This window comes from Mercenaria mercenaria, chromosome 9 (assembly GCF_021730395.1).
Source record: "Mercenaria mercenaria strain notata chromosome 9, MADL_Memer_1, whole genome shotgun sequence".
Taxonomy (NCBI): Eukaryota; Metazoa; Mollusca; class Bivalvia; order Venerida; family Veneridae; genus Mercenaria; species Mercenaria mercenaria.
The window spans coordinates 29,673,501-29,691,924 of record NC_069369.1 but is presented as its reverse complement, the minus strand read 5'-3'; the positions used below and the strand labels follow the sequence as shown (position 1 = coordinate 29,691,924).

At 38.1% G+C, this 18,424-nt stretch overlaps 2 protein-coding genes across 6 annotated transcripts in view; one reads left to right on the top strand and one right to left on the bottom strand.

Moving 5' to 3' along the window:
- LOC123546812 (TATA box-binding protein-associated factor RNA polymerase I subunit B-like) overlaps nt 1-8,836 on the bottom strand; it is a 37,214-nt gene extending 28,378 nt beyond the window's left edge. Inside the window, exons 1-4 of one of the 4 annotated variants that reach the window (XM_053551123.1) lie at nt 8,030-8,088; nt 7,554-7,718; nt 6,041-6,149; nt 1,275-1,374 (exon numbers count right to left, since the gene is read on the bottom strand). In XM_053551123.1, the coding sequence (XP_053407098.1) occupies nt 1,275-1,374; nt 6,041-6,127 (187 nt within the window). In that variant the 5' untranslated portion in view covers nt 6,128-6,149; nt 7,554-7,718; nt 8,030-8,088. Of the gene's footprint in view, nt 1-1,274; nt 1,375-6,040; nt 6,150-7,553; nt 7,719-8,029; nt 8,173-8,434; nt 8,460-8,698 lie in introns of those variants that run through there. The other 3 variants (XM_053551122.1, XM_053551124.1, XM_053551121.1) reach the window with 3 other exon arrangements.
- LOC123546814 (nuclear hormone receptor HR96-like) overlaps nt 8,094-18,424 on the top strand; it is a 137,400-nt gene continuing 127,069 nt past the window's right edge. The window contains exons 1-2 of one of the 2 annotated variants that reach the window (XM_045333390.2): nt 8,094-8,157; nt 17,361-17,443. The gene's annotated coding sequence lies outside the window, so the exon portion shown is untranslated. Of the gene's footprint in view, nt 8,158-17,121; nt 17,271-17,360; nt 17,444-18,424 lie in introns of those variants that run through there. The other variant, XM_045333389.2, reaches the window with a different exon arrangement.

The following is an 18,424-nucleotide window of genomic DNA, read 5'->3' as shown; positions in this document are numbered from 1 at the left end:
CTTGGATATGGTGCCTGCTTTTGGAAGTTTCTGTGATATACAGGCTCTATAACCTAAGACCCCCTCTCTAAATTTTAGTTTGTTTAGTTCTGCCCACTGTTTTCTCGTTTTGGACAAAGCCATAATCTTAACTGGGGACCATATCATGCTGCTTTTCATAGAATTACACTCTGTGTATCATTGAAGGTTTCATGCATACTGCCGTATAAAAATTTGTAGAGTACTGCTCAACCCTGGGCTAGAAGACGTGGATAGTAGCTTGCATTTCCACTATTGTCCATGAACAGGCTCAACCAAACAGAGCCTCAAAATTTTCTGTTGGGCGACCTGTGGTTTTCCCACATTTCTATTTTGACATTCCTTAGATTTAACTAGAATGTGTCTGTAGGACAAAGGGTGTGCCCCAACTGGTACATTTGTCACAAATAAGGGGCAATAATTCAAATGTTTGCAGTCTTACTCTTAAGGAGGTATAACCTCAACAAACATTTTATATAAAGGATTCATTATTTTAGGCCATATACTTTTTGAGCTATGAGCATCACAAACAAAAAATCCACTATTTTGGCTATTTCAAGGGCCATAACTCTGTAATTTATGCTAAAACCTCAAGAAGAATGCAAAGTGTGCAAGGTCACATCATGATAAAAGGCTCATGCAAGGTTTCATGAATTTACATCAAATACTTTTTGAGCTATATGCACATCATTAGGTGAAAATGTGCATTTTTGACTATTTCATGGGCCATAACTTTGGAAATAAGGGGTGGAACCAGAAGAAAAATATGAGGTGTACAAGTTCATATCATGATTAAGACTCATGCCAGTTTTCATCAATTTATATAAAATACTTACTGAGCTAAGTGTGTCACAAGGTGAAAAGTGCATTTTTGACATTTTCAGGGGCCATAACTCTAAAAAATGGTGGCGGAGCCAGACTAATAATAGGAGGTGGGCAAGTTCATATCATGATAATGACTTATGCAAGGTTTCATAAATTTATATGAAATAATTTTTGAGCTAGGCACGTCACAAACTTTTTTCGGATGGACAAGACCAAATCAATATGCCCCCACCTCTCATAGTGGTGCCACAAGAATTGAAAAAGGTCTTTAACCATACACAGTGTTTTGTTTGATATATCTGGAGTGCAGTAATTGTTATAATCTGTCCAACATTTTCACCACTGTTCTAAAATCAGAAAATTATTCAACAAGTAAACCAAAATAATTGACATGCTGAGTCCATGTTTATAGTGGTCTTCATGACACAAACCTTGCTTCTTGCTTTGTCTTGGTGTTGCTGCTTCCTTAATCAGACCACTCCTACGGAAGTTGTCAAAATTCTCCTCTTCTGCAACTATAACTCTTACATCCTGAAAGCATGTCATACAGTGGGCAATGAAAAACAATTTGAATACCTCCCTTCCCTCAAACTGAATGCCCAGTCCAGGCAAAATTGCTTCGTAATACATTTGAATTGACTGTTCTACCTTGGATCAATGAAACACTATTGGCTGATACTCTCTCACCATACCACTAAGGCTCTTGTCTTGCCAGTTATATCATAGTGCAGATAACACCTTTTCGCACAAACTATAAAAGGTGTTAGTCTATTCTCAACTATACACATTTCAGAAGTACAAATGTTTACAGCTCAGGAAATAGGAAATGAAGGGAAGGTTAAACTGTCTATAATTACATTTGTAAGTTATATTCGCTCATTGTTATATGTTTGTTTTTCAATGTTTGTAAATTGTTTTTACAGTAGAGACTTATTATTGCATAGTTACGTTGCATATTTACCAGCGGCTGTTTTGCCAGAGTGTATATCAAAATCCCCTTGATCAAAATCCCCTCCACTGAAAAATGACTGGGTGTTACAAATTCCCCTTCACACATTTGCAGGGGCTATCATAATCCCCTCTGTGATTAACATTACAGATATATAGATATCAGTGCTCCAAATTATATTATGTTTGCTAAAGGCATTGTATTTACGTGCTTTATGCAATAGACTTTTAAGTTGTATATAGTTGTATTTGAACTTGATGAAATAAGTAAAAATCACAGAGGGGATTATGATACCCCCTGCAAAAGTATGAAGGGGATTTTGTAACACCCTGTCATTTTTCAGTGAAGGGGATTTTGATCAAGGGGATTTTGATTGTCTCCCGTTTTGCCACATGCTTAGTTACCAAAGACTTTTTGTCGCATAGTTACCAGAAGATTCTGTGTGCTGCATATTTACAAGAGTTGCAAATACCTGAGATTACTTCTTATATATTTGGACATTTTAATTTATGCTGCATTTTTCCTGAGACTGTTTGTCGCATACCTACCACAGTTTGTAAATTGCATATTTTCAAGTGTTCCAAATACTTACAATTATTTCTTATAATGTATTTGGAGAGTTTCATAATTACCTGAGACTGTGTATTGCAGGTAGCACAGAAATAATTACCTGAGACTGTGTATTGCGGGTAGCACAGAAATAATTACCTGAGACCGTGTATTGTGGGTAGCACAGAAATAATTACCTGAGACCGTGTATTGCGGGTAGCACAGAAATAACTACCTGAGACCGTGTATTGCGGGTAGTGCAGAAATAATAACCTGAGACCGGGTATTGCAGGTAGCGCAGAAATAATTACCCGAGACTGGGAATTGCGGGAAGCGCAGAAATAATTACCCGAGACCGTGTATTGCGGGTTGCACAGAAATAATTACCCGAGACCGTGTGTTGCGGGTAGCACAGAAATAATTACCCGAGACCTTGTATTGCCGGTAGCACAGAAATAATTACCTGAGACCGTGTATTGCGGGTAGCACAGAAATAATTACCCGAGACTGTGAATTGTGGGTAGCACAGAAATAATTACCGGAGACCGTGTATTGCGGGTAGCACAGAAATAATTACCCGAGACTGTGTATTGCGGGTAGCACAGAAATAATTACCCGAGACCGTGTATTGCGGGTAGCACAGAAATAATTACCTGAGACCGTGTATTGCGGGTTGCACAGAAATAATTACCGGAGACCGTGTATTGCGGGTAGCACAGAAATAATTACCCGAGACTGTGTATTGCGGGTAGCACAGAAATAATTACCCGAGACCGTGTATTGCGGGTAGCACAGAAATAATTACCTGAGACCGTGTATTGCGGGTTGCACAGAAATAATTACCTGAGACCGTGTATTGCGGGTAGCACAGAAATAATTACCTGAGACCGTGTATTTCGGGTTGCACAGAAATAATTACCTGAGACCGTGTATTGCGGGTAGCACAGAAATAATTACCTGAGACCGTGTATTGCGGGTTGCACAGAAATAATTACCTGAGACCATGTATTGTGGGTAGCACAGAAATAACTAGAACTGTCACAGGAGTGACTCATACCCCCACCATACGGTCTTGTCACAGAAGAATGGCAACCATAAGGAATCTTAAAATGTTTTTACTTTTTACATAGGACTTATAATAAAAAAGTTAGAAAAATACCTAAAATATTGAAAATCTAAAAATAGGATTTCTAAAAATAGACTAATTCCTGGAATTTAAGGGGAAGAAACTCAGTACAAAGGTTAAAAAAAGGTTACTTCCCTTTGGCTCTAAGCCAATCAGAATGAGATATAGTGAAAATACATCAAAATTAACCTTAAATTCTAGGTAAAAGGGGACACAATTCAAGAAAAATAGTGTCAGAGTTATGCACCTTGTGTCACATGATGTGGGTGATGAGGGGGAACATCTATTTTAAGTCTGAATCAAATCCATTCAGTAGTAATTGAGATATAGTGAAAATACATCAAAATTAACCTTAAATTCTAAGTAAAAAGGGGCATAATTCATGAAAAATTGGTGTCAGAGTTATGCACCTTGTGTCACATGATGTGGGTGATGAGGTGGAACATCTATTTCAAGTTTGAATCAAATCCATTTTGTAATAATTGAGATATAGTGAAAATACATCAAAATCAACCTTAAATTTAAAGTAAAAGGGGACATAATTCATAAAAAATTTATGTCAGAGTTAAGCACCTTATGTCACATCATCTGGGTGATGAGGTGGAACAACTATTTTAAGTTTGAATCAAATCCATTAAGTAATAACTGAGATATAGTGAAAATACAACAAAATTAACCTTAAATTCTAAGTAAAAGGGGACATAATTCATGACAACTTGGTGTCAGAGTTATGCACCTTGTGTCACATGATGTGGGTGATGAGGTGGAACATTTATTTTAAGTTTGAATCAAATCCATTCAGTAGTAACTGAGATAAAGTGAAAATACATCAAAATCAACCTTAAATTCTAAGTAAAAAGGGGCATAATTCATAGAAAAAATGGTGTCAGAGTTATGCACCTTATGTCACATGATGTGGGTGATGAGGTGGAACATCTATTTTAAGTTTGAATCAAATCCATTTAGTAATAACTGAGATATAGTGAAAATACAACAAAATTAACCTTAAATTCTAAGTAAAAGGGGACATAATTCATGAAAACTTGGTGTCAAGAGTTATGCACCTTGTGTCACATGATGTGGGTGATAAGGTGGAACATGTATTTTAAGTTTGAATCAAATCCATTTGGTAATAACTGAGATAATAGATATCGGGACGCGACGGGACGGGACGGGACGCGACAAAACTGACTCCTATATACCCCCCTCAAACATGTTTGGTGGGGGTATAATTACCTGAGACTGTGTATTGCGGGTAGCACAGAAATAATTACCTGAGACCGTGTATTGCGGGTCGCACAGAAATAACTACCTGAGACCGTGTATTGCTGGTAGCACAGAAATAATTACCTGAGACCGTGTATTGCAGGTAGCACAGAAATAATTACCTGAGACCGTGTATTGCGGGTTGCACAGAAATAATTACCTGAGATTGTGTATTGCGGGTTGCCCAGAAATAATTACCTGAGACTGTGTATTGCGGGTTGCACAGAAATAATTACCTGAGACTGTGTATTGCGGGTTGCACAGAAATAATTACCGGAGACTGGGAATTCGGGTAGCACAGAAATAATTATCTGAGACCATGTATTGCGGGTAGCACAGAAATAATTACCTGAGACCGTGTATTGCAGGTAGCACAGAAATAATTACCTGAGACTGTGTATTGCGGAATAATTACCTGAGACTGTGTATTGCAGGTAGCACAGAAATAATTACCTGAGACCGTGTATTGCAGGTAGCACAGAAATAATTACCTGAGACCGTGTATTGCGGGTAGCACAGAAATAATTACCGGAGACCGTGTATTGCGGGTAGCACAGAAATAATTACCGGAGACCGTGTATTGCGGGTTGCACAGAAATAATTACCTGAGACCGTGTATTGCGGGTAGCACAGAAATAATTACCTGAGACCGTGTATTGCGGGTAGCACAGAAATAATTACCTGAGACCGTGTATTGCGGGTTGCACAGAAATAATTACCTGAGACCGTGTATTGCGGGTAGCACAGAAACAATTACCTGAGACCGTGTATTGCGGGCTGCACAGAAATAATTACCTGAGACGGTGTATTGCGGGTTGCACAGAAATAATTACCTGAGACTGTGTATTGCGGGTAGCACTGAAATAATTACCTGAGACGGTGTATTGCGGGTAGCACAGAAATAATTACCTGAGACCGTGTATTGCGGGCAGCACAGAAATAATTACCTGAGACTGTGTATTGCAGAATAATTACCTGAGACCGTGTATTGCGGGTTGCACAGAAATAATTACCTGAGACCGTGTATTGCGGGTAGCACAGAAATAATTACCTGAGACTGTGTATTGCAGGTTGCACAGAAATAATTACCTGAGACTGTGTATTGCAGAATAATTACCTGAGACCGTGTATTGCGGGTTGCACAGAAATAATTACCTGAGACCGTGTATTGCGGGTTGCACAGAAATAATTACCTGAGACCGTGTATTGCAGGTAGCACAGAAATAATTACCTGAGACTGTGTATTGCAGGTTGCACAGAAATAATTACCTGAGACTGTGTATTGCGGGTAGCACAGAAATAATTACCTGAGACTGTGTATTGCAGGTAGCACAGAAATAATGACCATCGTGCTCCTCAAAATCTCTCTCTCCACAAACAGTACATTCAGGCATGCTGATTACAGTGTTTTATAACCTGAAATTTATATAATACTATAATGTTTCACACATTTGAAAAATCATCAAACAAAAGGGTCATGATGACCCTATATCGCTCACCTGTTAAACTTGGCCTTGGAATCATCAAGATAAACATTCTGATCAAGTTTCATGAAGATAGGATCATAAATGTGGCCTCTACAGTATTAACAGGCTTTTCCTTTGATTTGAGTGGTGACCTAGTTTTTGACCCCATATGATCCAGTTTCAAACTTTTAGTGTGTAACGACATGCTCTTTGATTATTATATATAACATCTACGGTATGTTGAGATTCTTGTCCATGCTTATTTTTGAAAAAGCCCTGGTCTGACTTAATTTCAGAGAAACCTCACAGGAGTGTTGTTGTTGTTGGATTTAACGTCGCACCGACACATGAGAGGTCATATGGCGACTTTCCAGCTTTAATGGTGGAGGAAGACCCCAGGTGCCCCTCCGTGCATTATTTCATCACAAGCGGGCACCTGGGTAGAACCACCGACCTTCCGTAAGCCAGCTGGATGGCTTCCTCACATGAAGAATTCAACGCCCCGAGTGAGGCTTGAACCCACATCGATGAGGGGCAAGTGATTTGAAGTCAGCAACCTTAACCACTCGGCCACGGAGGCCTCTCTCACAGGAGTGACTGGTAAAAAACTTTGCATATCTTTGGCATGTCCCACTTGGATTATTTTTTTTGCTGAGTTATGACCCCTTATATGTAACCTTTAAATTAGATTTGTCCACACTTATTCTCCTATACTACTGGTGGTATCTGATGAATGATCAGTTCAGTACCAAGCATTGCTGCATGACTATCATGGATCTTAAGGTGGAATAATTTTTAAGCGAGTTATGTCTCTTTGATTATCATACATCGAGTCTATAAAAAGATTCTTGTTCAACTTCTTAAATATTAAAATAGTCTTAACTCCTGGTGTTGGTCATTCAGTACCCTTTCCCCGCCTTTGTATCTTGTTGTAACTTTTTAAACTGGTTGGACTTCCATGAAACTTCCCAGTAGCAACTGATATGAAGCCTAGTTGTGCATTACTTTTGTTGCTCCTTTTAGTCCTTAGTTAATATTGCTCCTTTTAACAGTCATTTGTGAATAAATTCTCCCATATTACTGGAGAGGAAGAAATAAGCTTCAAAGAAAAAAATAAATGATCAGCCTATATTACAGATTTTGATTTTTTATACATATTCAGTTTAGTGATTATTTACAGCTTGATTCATTGTTGCCGCAATGTTGCGAAATGTCGTCAGAGTAACGTGTATACCATGTACTATTTGACACAATGTGACAGATTGTTCAAAAATAGATACAGAAAAGTTTGCAAATGTACAAGAAAAATAATATAAGTTTTAGTGTAGGGCCTTCGTCGGCAAATGGATAAGGCATCTCTGCCGGACCAGTGGTCCCACTGGCAGTTGAAAACTGTGTTTTTCTTGCACTTTTGCACCCCCTCACTTCGAGATATACAACAGTCGTCTCCAAAACTGGGGATGCAAAGTACCATTCTGGGGGTGAACAACCCCCATTTGGGTCTTTCTCTCGGGGCACACTGGCATCAAAGTGCATAATTATATCACCAAAGCAAGGAAATGTAGAAATATTGCAGTATAATTGTAATCCTGTATTAAATAATTGGCTTAATTTCAAATAATCCTGATTATATTGTATAGTTAATTTTGTTCATTTACTTGTCAGACTTTTCAACCACGTTCATACCCATAATAAAGATATGAAATTATTTATTATGAATGATGTCGCGAAATCAAATTACAATCATCTCATAGTCAAATTTGCTTACACCAAAATGAACTCTGTAATAATATTGAATGTTAGCTTTGAATTAAATGACATCAGATTTACCTGACGAAAAATCTCGACAACATGTGGAAACTACCGACGGCTAACCATCCTCCATTTTATAAAATCACGTGATAAAAAAAACGGCGTAAGGACAAAAAAATATGGTCTGAATTCAGTCTGATACAGAGGTACATTGTAATAGTGTTTAGCTGAATTTAACGGCTTCTTTCACTTATTTAGCGATAAGTGTGAATGATTACATAAGGGTAAACTTAACTGGCAATCTATGATTATGTTAGAAAGGATTTTTTTCTGCCTTTTTTTCCCCGCCGTGAAAATAATATGTCATGACATTCGCTTATAACGGCTTGACATAATTATTAGGCCCAGGTCCATAGCCAGACCCATGGGGTCCGTCCCCCCCCCCCCCCCCTGCCAGTAGGCTGGGAAGTGGCATATACTCACCAGAGTTGCACCCAAGTTTTGGCTAAGGAAATAATTCCACTGTCAGACTCGATCGGATTGTTGAAAGGAAAACTTTTAAAGACCAAAATAATGGAGGATAAATCACAGTACACAGTCATGTAAAGTTATTGGTTTTGCGCTTATTGCCATAGGTATTAAAACATTAATCGTCAGTACACTATTGGGTTATCCTCACCAGGTATTATGACTGTTCTCAACAGTCTAACAAAAACGGGCATATTTAAAATTCATCTTTCAAATTACCATTTCCTCAAAATTTTACCCCTTCCTGATCATCCTGCTTTAAAAAATACACGTTTCTATTTTCGTTGTGTTCATAGTAGCACATTTTGTCAGTGACCTACTTTCTAGTTCCAGGAAGCAACTGTCATATATTCCCAAGCTATATTTTGAAACTGATATTTTTACCATTTCTGTTAAAATCACTGTTGTGAAACTGTGTCACTGCAAAAAGTATATAATTTTGAAATATCACCCATTTTATAAAAATAGCATTTTTCATTACTTTCTAAACTAAAACAAAGGGTATGCAGAAATGATATGGTTGCCCAGCAACTTATCTGACAATTGAAATAATTCGAAAACCCCAAATTGCTACATATTTTTCACATAAAATGTGAAAAGTAGATCCCTCGGAAGCACCGAAAACAAGGTAAACAGTGAAAATTGCAGACTCAGTTTGATTGAGTCTGTTCATGAGCAGTAATGGAAAATGCAACACTGCCCATGCCCCCTAGCACTGGCTTAAGCAGTATTCAATCTTCAAATCTAAATGAGTTGAAATCAATGATCCCAAAGGACCAGAAAATATAACAACACTGAGATGAAGTCGGGGCGACTTTTTACGGCCGCCACACAGCACTTAACACCCGCTGTTGTGAAGTAAATAAAATCTGAAAAGTAGATCCCTCGGAAGCACCGAAAACGAGGCAAACAGTGAAAATTGCAGACTCGGTTTGATTGAGTCTGTTCATGAGCATCAATATCAAAAGGCTATAGGCTGAACTTCTTTTAAAAGTTAACACTTTTCCTCTAAAATATTTCCATTACAGACAGCACTGATTTATATCTGAGAAAATAAATATGTGTTTCAGTTCTTTCATGTAACCCCTATTGCTACGTTATGCAGTCACCATCTCTTACAGTTGAAATCGGGCAGATTGATGTCATCATGGTTTATTTTGATTGACTTCCGATGTAGAAATTTTGATAGCAGTAATGTTGCTTGATGGAAGATATATGGATATATACCAATTTTTAAACCATGTTAAAAGTTACATTAAGATTTTCTAACTTAATTACATAATTTGAAATCAGACTGAAACTGTCTTGCTTTGACTCGAGGTAAGCTGTTTAATTTTCATTTTTAAAACAACAGACACAATGTTTACACTCTTGTGTATTTACTTGTGAGGATTAAAAAAATATACTGGCCATTTCCATAATAGCTCGAGAATACATGTATGTGGAGAACACATGACGTCGGGATAATTTAAATCAGGAGAAAATATTCGTAATTTTGGAAATTATGGATATATGATAATTTTTACATAAGTCAATGAGGAATTAAATCCCCTTTTAATACATACAAGTTTCATTTGAATTTATCTCTAATTTATCGCATATATAATAACAAAATCACTATTTATTATTATTATTAAAAGCCAAATCGGCAGCAATTTCAATTTCATCAGAAATTTCCTTCACTATTTTGGTCTTTCGAGTGTTTAATTTGACGCGAGTGCAGATATTGCCCATTAGAAAAATAACTCAAAATTTCCTAGGATCGCGTCAAATTAGTTGGACTACGAAGGCCACCAATATCTGTATTTCTGTATTTCAAAAATTTCCAGGTGAGGGGAGGATGCGGGGGACCCTGAACCCCCCTAACAGGAGGGAGGTACCATCCCCACCTGTACCTCAAAATTTAGACCCAAATATGCACCAGATGCCACCATTTCAGACCTATATTTAAAAAATGTCCAGGGGTGGGGGGGGGATGGGGTTGTGACCCCCCGGAGGTATCTCCTGCAGTACCTCAAAATTTAGACTCCAAATTGCACCAGAGGCCACCAATTCAAATTTTACAAGGGGAGACCCCCTAACAGGAGGGAGGTAACGATTTCAGTACCTGAAAATTTAGACACCAGAGGCCACCATTTCATACCTTTATTTAAAAAAATTCCAGGGTGAGATCCTCTAATCCACTTTCATTATTTATCCCCCCTTTCTGGCAGAAGTTATATTGCTAGAATAGCAGCTTGGTGCACTTTTGTACAGATCCTCATTCCTGACAGAATGCTGAATGCATTTTTGACATTCTGTACCAAGTGTACTGTTCTCTTGTTCACAGTGTTTGTATGATGTTGTCACAGATTTCTGTAGTAGTGCATTGCGCCTCTATTGTAAGAGTTATGACATTGACGTCGAATGACGTTGCATTCTTGACGGCATTCGAGCAAATGTATGGTCTTGACATTTTCTAGACGCTTGTATTGCATTATTATGTCTCCCACCACGCAGTGGTGTGGGAGACATATTGATTTACTCCAGTCTGTGTGAACATTTCTCATCCGATTTTCACCAAACTTGAACAAAATGTGTTTGACCATAAGACCTCAGCCAAGTTCGATAACTAGCCAAATCGGTCCAGGCCTCTTGGAGTTATGGCCCTTCAATTACCAAAAATCGGTCTTTTTACTCTTGTCCGCACTCTAATTGGAATATTTCTCATCCAATCTTCACCAAACTTAAAAACAAAATGTTTTTGACCATGAGACCTTGGCCAAGTTCGATAACTAGCCAAATCGGTCCAGGCATTTTGGAGTTACGGCCCCTGAATTATCGAAAAATTGGCCTTTTTACTCATGTCCGCACTCTTAATCAAACATTTCTCATCCGATCTTCACCAAACTCGAACAAAATGTGTTTGACCATGAGACCTCGACCAAGTTCGATAACTAGCCAAATCGGTCCAGGCATTTTGGAGTTACGGCCCTTGAATTATCGAAAAATCGGCCTTTTTACTCTTGTCCACACTCTAAGTCGAACATTTCTCATCCGATCTTCACCAAACTTGAACAAAATGTGTTTGACCATGAGACCTCGGCCACGTTTGATAACTAGCCAAATCGGTCCAGGCATTTTAGAGTTACGGCCTTTGAATTACCAAAAAAATCCGTCTGTTTACTCTTGTCCACTCTCTAAGTCGAACATTTCTCATCCGATCTTCACCAAACTTGAACAAAATGTGTTTGGCCATAAGACCTTACCCAAGTTCGATAACTAGCCAAATCCGTCCAGGCACTTTTGATTTATGGCCCTTGAATTACTGATTGGATCCACTCATCCAGACCATCTAATTGGATCCACTCGTCTAAAACATCTAGAGAAACTAACATTTTTCAGAGGGGCAGTTGTGGGAGACATGCGCTTTTCTCAAAAGCATCTCTAGTTAATGTACTGTTTTTGTGGTTAGTTATATATCCGTATAACTAAGCTAAAAAGTGCATAATTTTGCACCTGAAAGGTAAGTGGTTCGTTATCAATGCTTTCTTTGTACTTGCATATTTACAGGTAGCACGGGAATGAAAGAAAGACATATAAGTTAAATGAAGTGACTGAGTATTCCCATTCTATCCAGAAATACTGATCCCTACTGCCAGTACTTGGTGGAAAATATGAAGCTCATTGATCCAAAAGTATTTCCTGTTATATCTTATATTTGTGTTATTTTCTGTCTCTGGGTCACAATGCATGATCTCATTAATTTTTAGCTTGACTATTCAAAGAATAGTAGAGCTACTGGACTCGCCCATGGGTCAGCATCCGCGTCGGCGTCCAGATTTGGTAAAGTTTTTGTATGTAAACTGGTATCTCAGTAACCAGTTGTGGTAATGACCAACTGTTGTGGTAATGGATTGAAACTTCACACACTTGTTCACTGTCATGATCTGACATGCACTGCCTAGGTCCCTTAACTCTACTTTGCATTTTTTCAAAATTATGCCCCTTTTTCGACTTAGCAGTTTTTGCATGTCAGTATCCACTAATGGGAATGGATTGAAACTTCACACACTTTATCACTGTCATGATGTGACATGCAGTACGTAGGTTCAATAACTATTTGCATTTTTACAAAATTATGCCCCTTTTTCAACTCAGCTGTTTTCGGTTAAGGTTTTGTATGTAAGCTGATATCTCAGTACCCACTAATGGGAATGGATTGAAACTTCACACATTTGTCCACTGTCATGAGCTGATAAGCACTGTGCAGGTTCCATAACCCTGTTTTGCATTTGTACAGAATTATGCCCCTTTTTCAACTTTTGTATTCATTCAATTGACAAGGCTGTTGAATAGTCGAGCGTTGCTGTCCTCTGACAGCTCTTGTTGATATCATACTATTGCTGCATGATTAGTGTGTAGTCTTTTATGCCTTGAGACTCTACACATTTACTTAGGATCTATATTGCTTCTTTGCAAAGAGGCATCCACATATTGGATATGTCTAAGGTTATCCTCATCTTTGGAGTTGTCTCTGTTCTGTGGCAATATATTGTTAGTGCCCACAGTAACTATCGTGCTGGCGGAGCTAGAGGCAATTGTAAGGTTGCATAGACAGTTGCCGATGCTTGTGTTACTCCCAGAGGTGGGATTTGTAGTTGGAGTTGCTGCAAAGCAGGTCCCCAGGGCCCAAGTGGGATTGCTTCTTGTATGATTTGGCTTTTTTTAAACTTTTCAGTCATGTAAACGGCAGTTTCTACTTGTACATGTAGCAGTGAGTACAGTGCGCATCTTTATAGCGTTGCCTTTTGTCAACACTTGACATGATATCCCACCCACTCAAATTATACTGACAGCCAGGCTGACTAGTCCTAGAACTACTCTTACTACAAAAATGAAGAAGCTCATTTTTCACTTGTTTGGTATGTCTAGTCAAGAGAGTGAATCCATGAACTCAAGCAGGCACTCTGTCACTAGATAACAGAGGAGGCAGTATGATAGTGAAATACTGTTTGTCAATATGAGGTTAGTCAGAGAGGCTTTGTCTATCAAAGATGTCTGTGATTGACGTTTTAGCAGTGAGAATGGGTTTGTCTGTTGAAGGTATGCGGCAGTGAGAGTGGGTTTGTCTGTTAAAAGTGTCTAGCAATGAGGATGTTTGGCATAGTCAGGGAGTGAACCCACAACCTCCTGCACCAGAAGCAGGTGCTCTGTCTTTAGGTTACTAAGGAATAATGCTTTTGCGTATGAAGTCAGTATTTGTTAGTGAGAGTGCAGTGGGTTTTTAGCTCACCTGAGCAATGCTCAGGTGAGTTATTGTGATCGCTCGATGTCTGGTGTCCATTGTCTGTCTGTCATCTGTCGTCCATCAACATTTGGCTTGTGTATGTGATAGAGGCTGTATTTTTCAACTGATTTTCATGAAATTTAGTCAGAATGATAACCTTGGTTAAACCTAGGATAAATTCGAAAATGGGTCATCTGGGGTCAAAAACTAGGTCACTATGTCAAATCAAAGAAAAACCTTGTGTATGCAATAGAGGCTGTATTTTTCACTTGATCTTCATGAAAATTTGTCAAAATGATTACCTTGATTGAAATCTAGGCCAAGTTTGAAAATGGGTCACCAGGTCACTAGGTAAAATCAAAGAAAAACCTTGTCTATGCAATAGAGGCTGTATTTTTCAATTGATCTTCATGAATTTTGGTCAGAATTATTACCTTGATGAAATTTAGGCCAAGTTGGAAAATGGGTTATCTGGGGTCAAAAACTAGGTCACTAGGTCAAATCAAAGAAAAACCTTGTGAATGCGATAGAGGCTGCATTTTTCAACTGATCTTCATGAAATTTTGTCAGAATGATTACCTTGATGAAATCTAGGCCAAGTTTGAAAATGGGTCATCTCGAGTTAAAAACTAGGTCACTAGGTCAAATCAAAGAAAAACCTGTATGTGATAGAGGCTGTATTTTTCAATTGATCTTCATGAAATTTATTCAGAATGTTTGTCTGTATGAAATCTTAAGAGGAGTTTGAATATGGGTCATCTAGGGTCAAAAACTGGGTCGCCCAGTCAAATTAAAGAAAAACCTTGTGTACGCAAAAGGGGCTGCATTTTACATTATTAATTTTGATATTCATAAAATTTAGTCAGAATGATTGCCTTGACAAAATCTAGGTCAAGTTAGAATATGGGTCATCTGTGGTCAAAAACTATTTCACTAGGTCAAATCAAAGAAAACCCTTGTGTATACAATAGAGACTGTATTTTTCAATTGATCTTCATGAAATTTGGTCAGATTGATGGCCTTGATGAAATTAAGGTCAAGTTTGAATATGGGTCATCTGGGTTCAAAAACTAGGTTGTTAGGACAAATCAAAGAAAAACGTTTTGTATGCGATAGAGGCTGTATTTTTCAATTGAGGTTGATGAAATTTAGTCAGAATGACTGCCTTGACCAAATCTAGGTCAAATTTGAATGTAGGTCATCTTGGCTCAAAAACTAAGTCACTAGGTCAAATTGAAGAAAATGCTTGTTTACACTTAAGAGACCACATTTTTGTTCCAGTCTTAATGAAAATTGGTCAGAATATTAAATTTTGTTTCCATGAAATCACTAGGTCAAACATGTTTACACTGTTATGGTGTGTTTCTAAGGTGAGCGACCTAGGGCCATCTTGGCCCTCTTGTGTTAGAAAGGATGTTTCGGAAATTGAAAGTGATACATGTGAGAGAGGATGTTTAAATGAGGCAGGCATTGTATATATCAGTTATAGTGTAGCACTTTATTTTGTTTTGACATAAAATTCAGCTTGATTATTTCTTCAGTTGCTTTTATTTTGCTGGTTGTTCCAACATTTAATCAGTCTGATGCAATTTACACACACTCTGTTCACAGCATATTGACTGTGCTTAGGAGACATTTCTGAAATTAATCACAGGGAAGCAAGTCAGTTTTAGTCAGAAAACCATGTAGTTGCTAAAACTAATTTAAAACAGTAGATCGGCAACTTCCGTGTGATTATATTTTCTTGCTAGGCAATTCGGCAACCTTCGGAAGTAATTACTATGCCCCGATAAGGTGATAGTTACAAACGTGGCTATAGATAGATTTAAATGAAGCATCTATAGGGAATTCAGCATTTTTGTAACTTGTTGAAATCTAAATATTTCTAGTTTTGGTACCAGTTACAAATTAGCTCAGAGGTAAAGCATACTGCTTGTGTTCAACAGGTCTTTTGCCGCGTGGGTTCAAAGCTGCAGAGACAGCTGTTTTCTTTTCATTTTTGCATCAAAAATTTAGATTCCTTCATTTATTCTATGAAATACTTCATATTTCAAATTAACAATGAGAAATATCTGAAGCAGCTTAGGTGGGGGAGACGTATTGTTTTTGCCTTCGCCGTCTTTCTGTCCGTCTGTCCATATTAAGCTTGTCTGGCTTTCACAGGTCAAACTGCTGGCTGGAATTCGACGAAACTTCAGAAGAGTGATCAGTACCAAGTCTAAGTGTGCATATTGCTGGCACGTTCCGCTTTGCTGCACCAAATATCCGCAAAGGCTGGATTTAACGAAACTCCACAGGAATGGTCAGTACCAAGTCTAGTTATGCATATCGCAGACACGTATCGCTTCGCTGCACAAAATGGCCGCCAGAGCTAAAGATTGATAAATCTTGGCCAACTTACACAGGTCAAATTGCTGTCTGGGTTTCAGCGAAACTTCACAGAAGTGATCAGTACTAACCCTAGTTGTGCATAGAGCTGGCATGTTCCGCTTCACTGCACAAATTGGCCACCAGAGCTAAAAATAGAAAAATCTTGTCAGGCTTTCACAGGTCAAACTGCTGGACTGATTTCGATGAAACTTCACAGGAGTGATCAGAACCAAGCCTAGTTGTGCATATCACTGACATGTTCCGCTTTGCTGCACAAAATGGCCACCAGCGCTAAAGGTATACATTGGGGCAGACATATGTTTTTGTGACAAAAACACCTAGTTTTTTAACAGATTTCAGTAGATTAATATTTTGAATAATCTTTACCATGACCTACTCACCTAGATTTTTTTTTTTAAGCTTTAGCAAAGAAATATGTCCAAGCAAGCAATTAAACTCAGGTGAGTGATATAGGGCCATTATTGTTCTCTTGTTAAAAGTCATGTTTTTTCTTTAATTAAGAAAAGACATGTAATTTCCTAGAATGCATGGCAGGGCATATTTACTTTGAATGTATATATAGGATACACTGAACTTGTATATACAGTAATATACAGTATTTCATTGTTTGACCATCTTCAAGTTGATTTGTTAAAAAAAAAATTGGACTGTATTGATACCTACCCGGATGAGCAATCTTGGGCCATTATGTCATTCTTTCTCAGTGAGTAATTTGTCCCATGAGGTACACTTGGGTTTTCCAATTATATAAAGGAGTCAGTTTCAGTCTCACTGCTCAGTGCTGTAAGTAATTTTAAAACATTTACACACATACATACATAATGTGTACTTGATTCCGGACTTGTGTAATGTATGAGATTTAATCAGATACATAATTTTTAAATTCATTAACATGTGTGCACTGAGATCACCTACATTTGGATCCTGGCCTACTGCATTATGATCAACATAATGAGGGGAACCAGGCTTGTTTTATGTACAAGCTTATACCTAAAAATAGACTATTTTAGGTCACATAGTGTTGATCAATATGTAAGAGAGGATGACCTTTTTACAGTCGGCTGGCCTACTTAGTTGATATTGGGATTACAGGAATATTGTCCGGATGTTAAAAAATGTTTTAAAATATGTGTAAGTTATTGATGTTTCAGCCTATTGGTTTTATTTATTTTTTTGCACTGAATGAATGTTGTTTATATTTAGCTTTGTTGTATTTTACAGGAGTGCCATGCATATTATTTAGAGTGCAGTGAAAAAAAGCATCTTTGTATGAAAATCCACATCAAAAGCAGTTGATACTGAAGGTAAGTGAATACTGAATGTTGTGTTGCTTGTATTGTGTAAGGCTGTAAAGAGTGTCCTATTGTTTGTATTGATATTAATATTAATGAAATTCTAATATAACCTCATTCATTTCAGTTAGCATCTCTAATAATAAATTAAATACAGTTGTTTTTATACCTCTGTGACTGAAGACTGTTCTTTATGCCCCGAAGGGAGGCATATTAGTTTTCAACTGTCCGTCCGTTTGTCCGTTCGTTCGTTAGTTAGTTCGTTAGTCACAATGTTAACTTTTTGCATGAAGGCACTTTACTCGCGAACCAATCTGACTGAAGTACTTGATCTTCTAAATGAAGATCTGAGAACGACCCATTCACATACGTCTTCTGTATATTTTGGATTTCCAGTATTGCTATTTTTATTTTAACCAATCAGACGACTTGTTCCGAATGCCAAAGAGTAAGAAAAATATGCAGTTATTTCAGGGCTCGAACCCGAGACCCCTCGCTTACAAAGCAAGTGGCCTACCAACTGAGCTAACCGGTCATCTGACACAATGCGACAGAAGAATTGTAAATATTAAAAGTCAAATCTACAGGTAGATTTGCAAAATGTTGTAAGCTAGGCTCTGATTGGCTAGCGAAAGGGTCGTCAGAACGAGGCCATGAATAGGTCGTTCTCAGATCCTATGCGTAGCGTAATAGGATATGTACTTTAGTCAGATTGCTCGCGAACCACTGCACCCAGGGCCTTCAAACTTCACGTGCTGATAGTACTTATTGAGTATACCACCCCTACTGACTTGAGGGTCACCAGGTCAAAGGTCAAGGTCACAGGGGCCAACGTTAACTTTTTGCATGAAGGCACTTTACTGGCGAACCATTGCACCCAGGACCTTCAAACTTCACATGCTGATAGTACTTATTGAGTACACCACCCCTGCTGACTTGGGGTCACCAGGTCAAAGGTCAAGGTCACAGGGGCCAACGTTAACCTTTTGCATG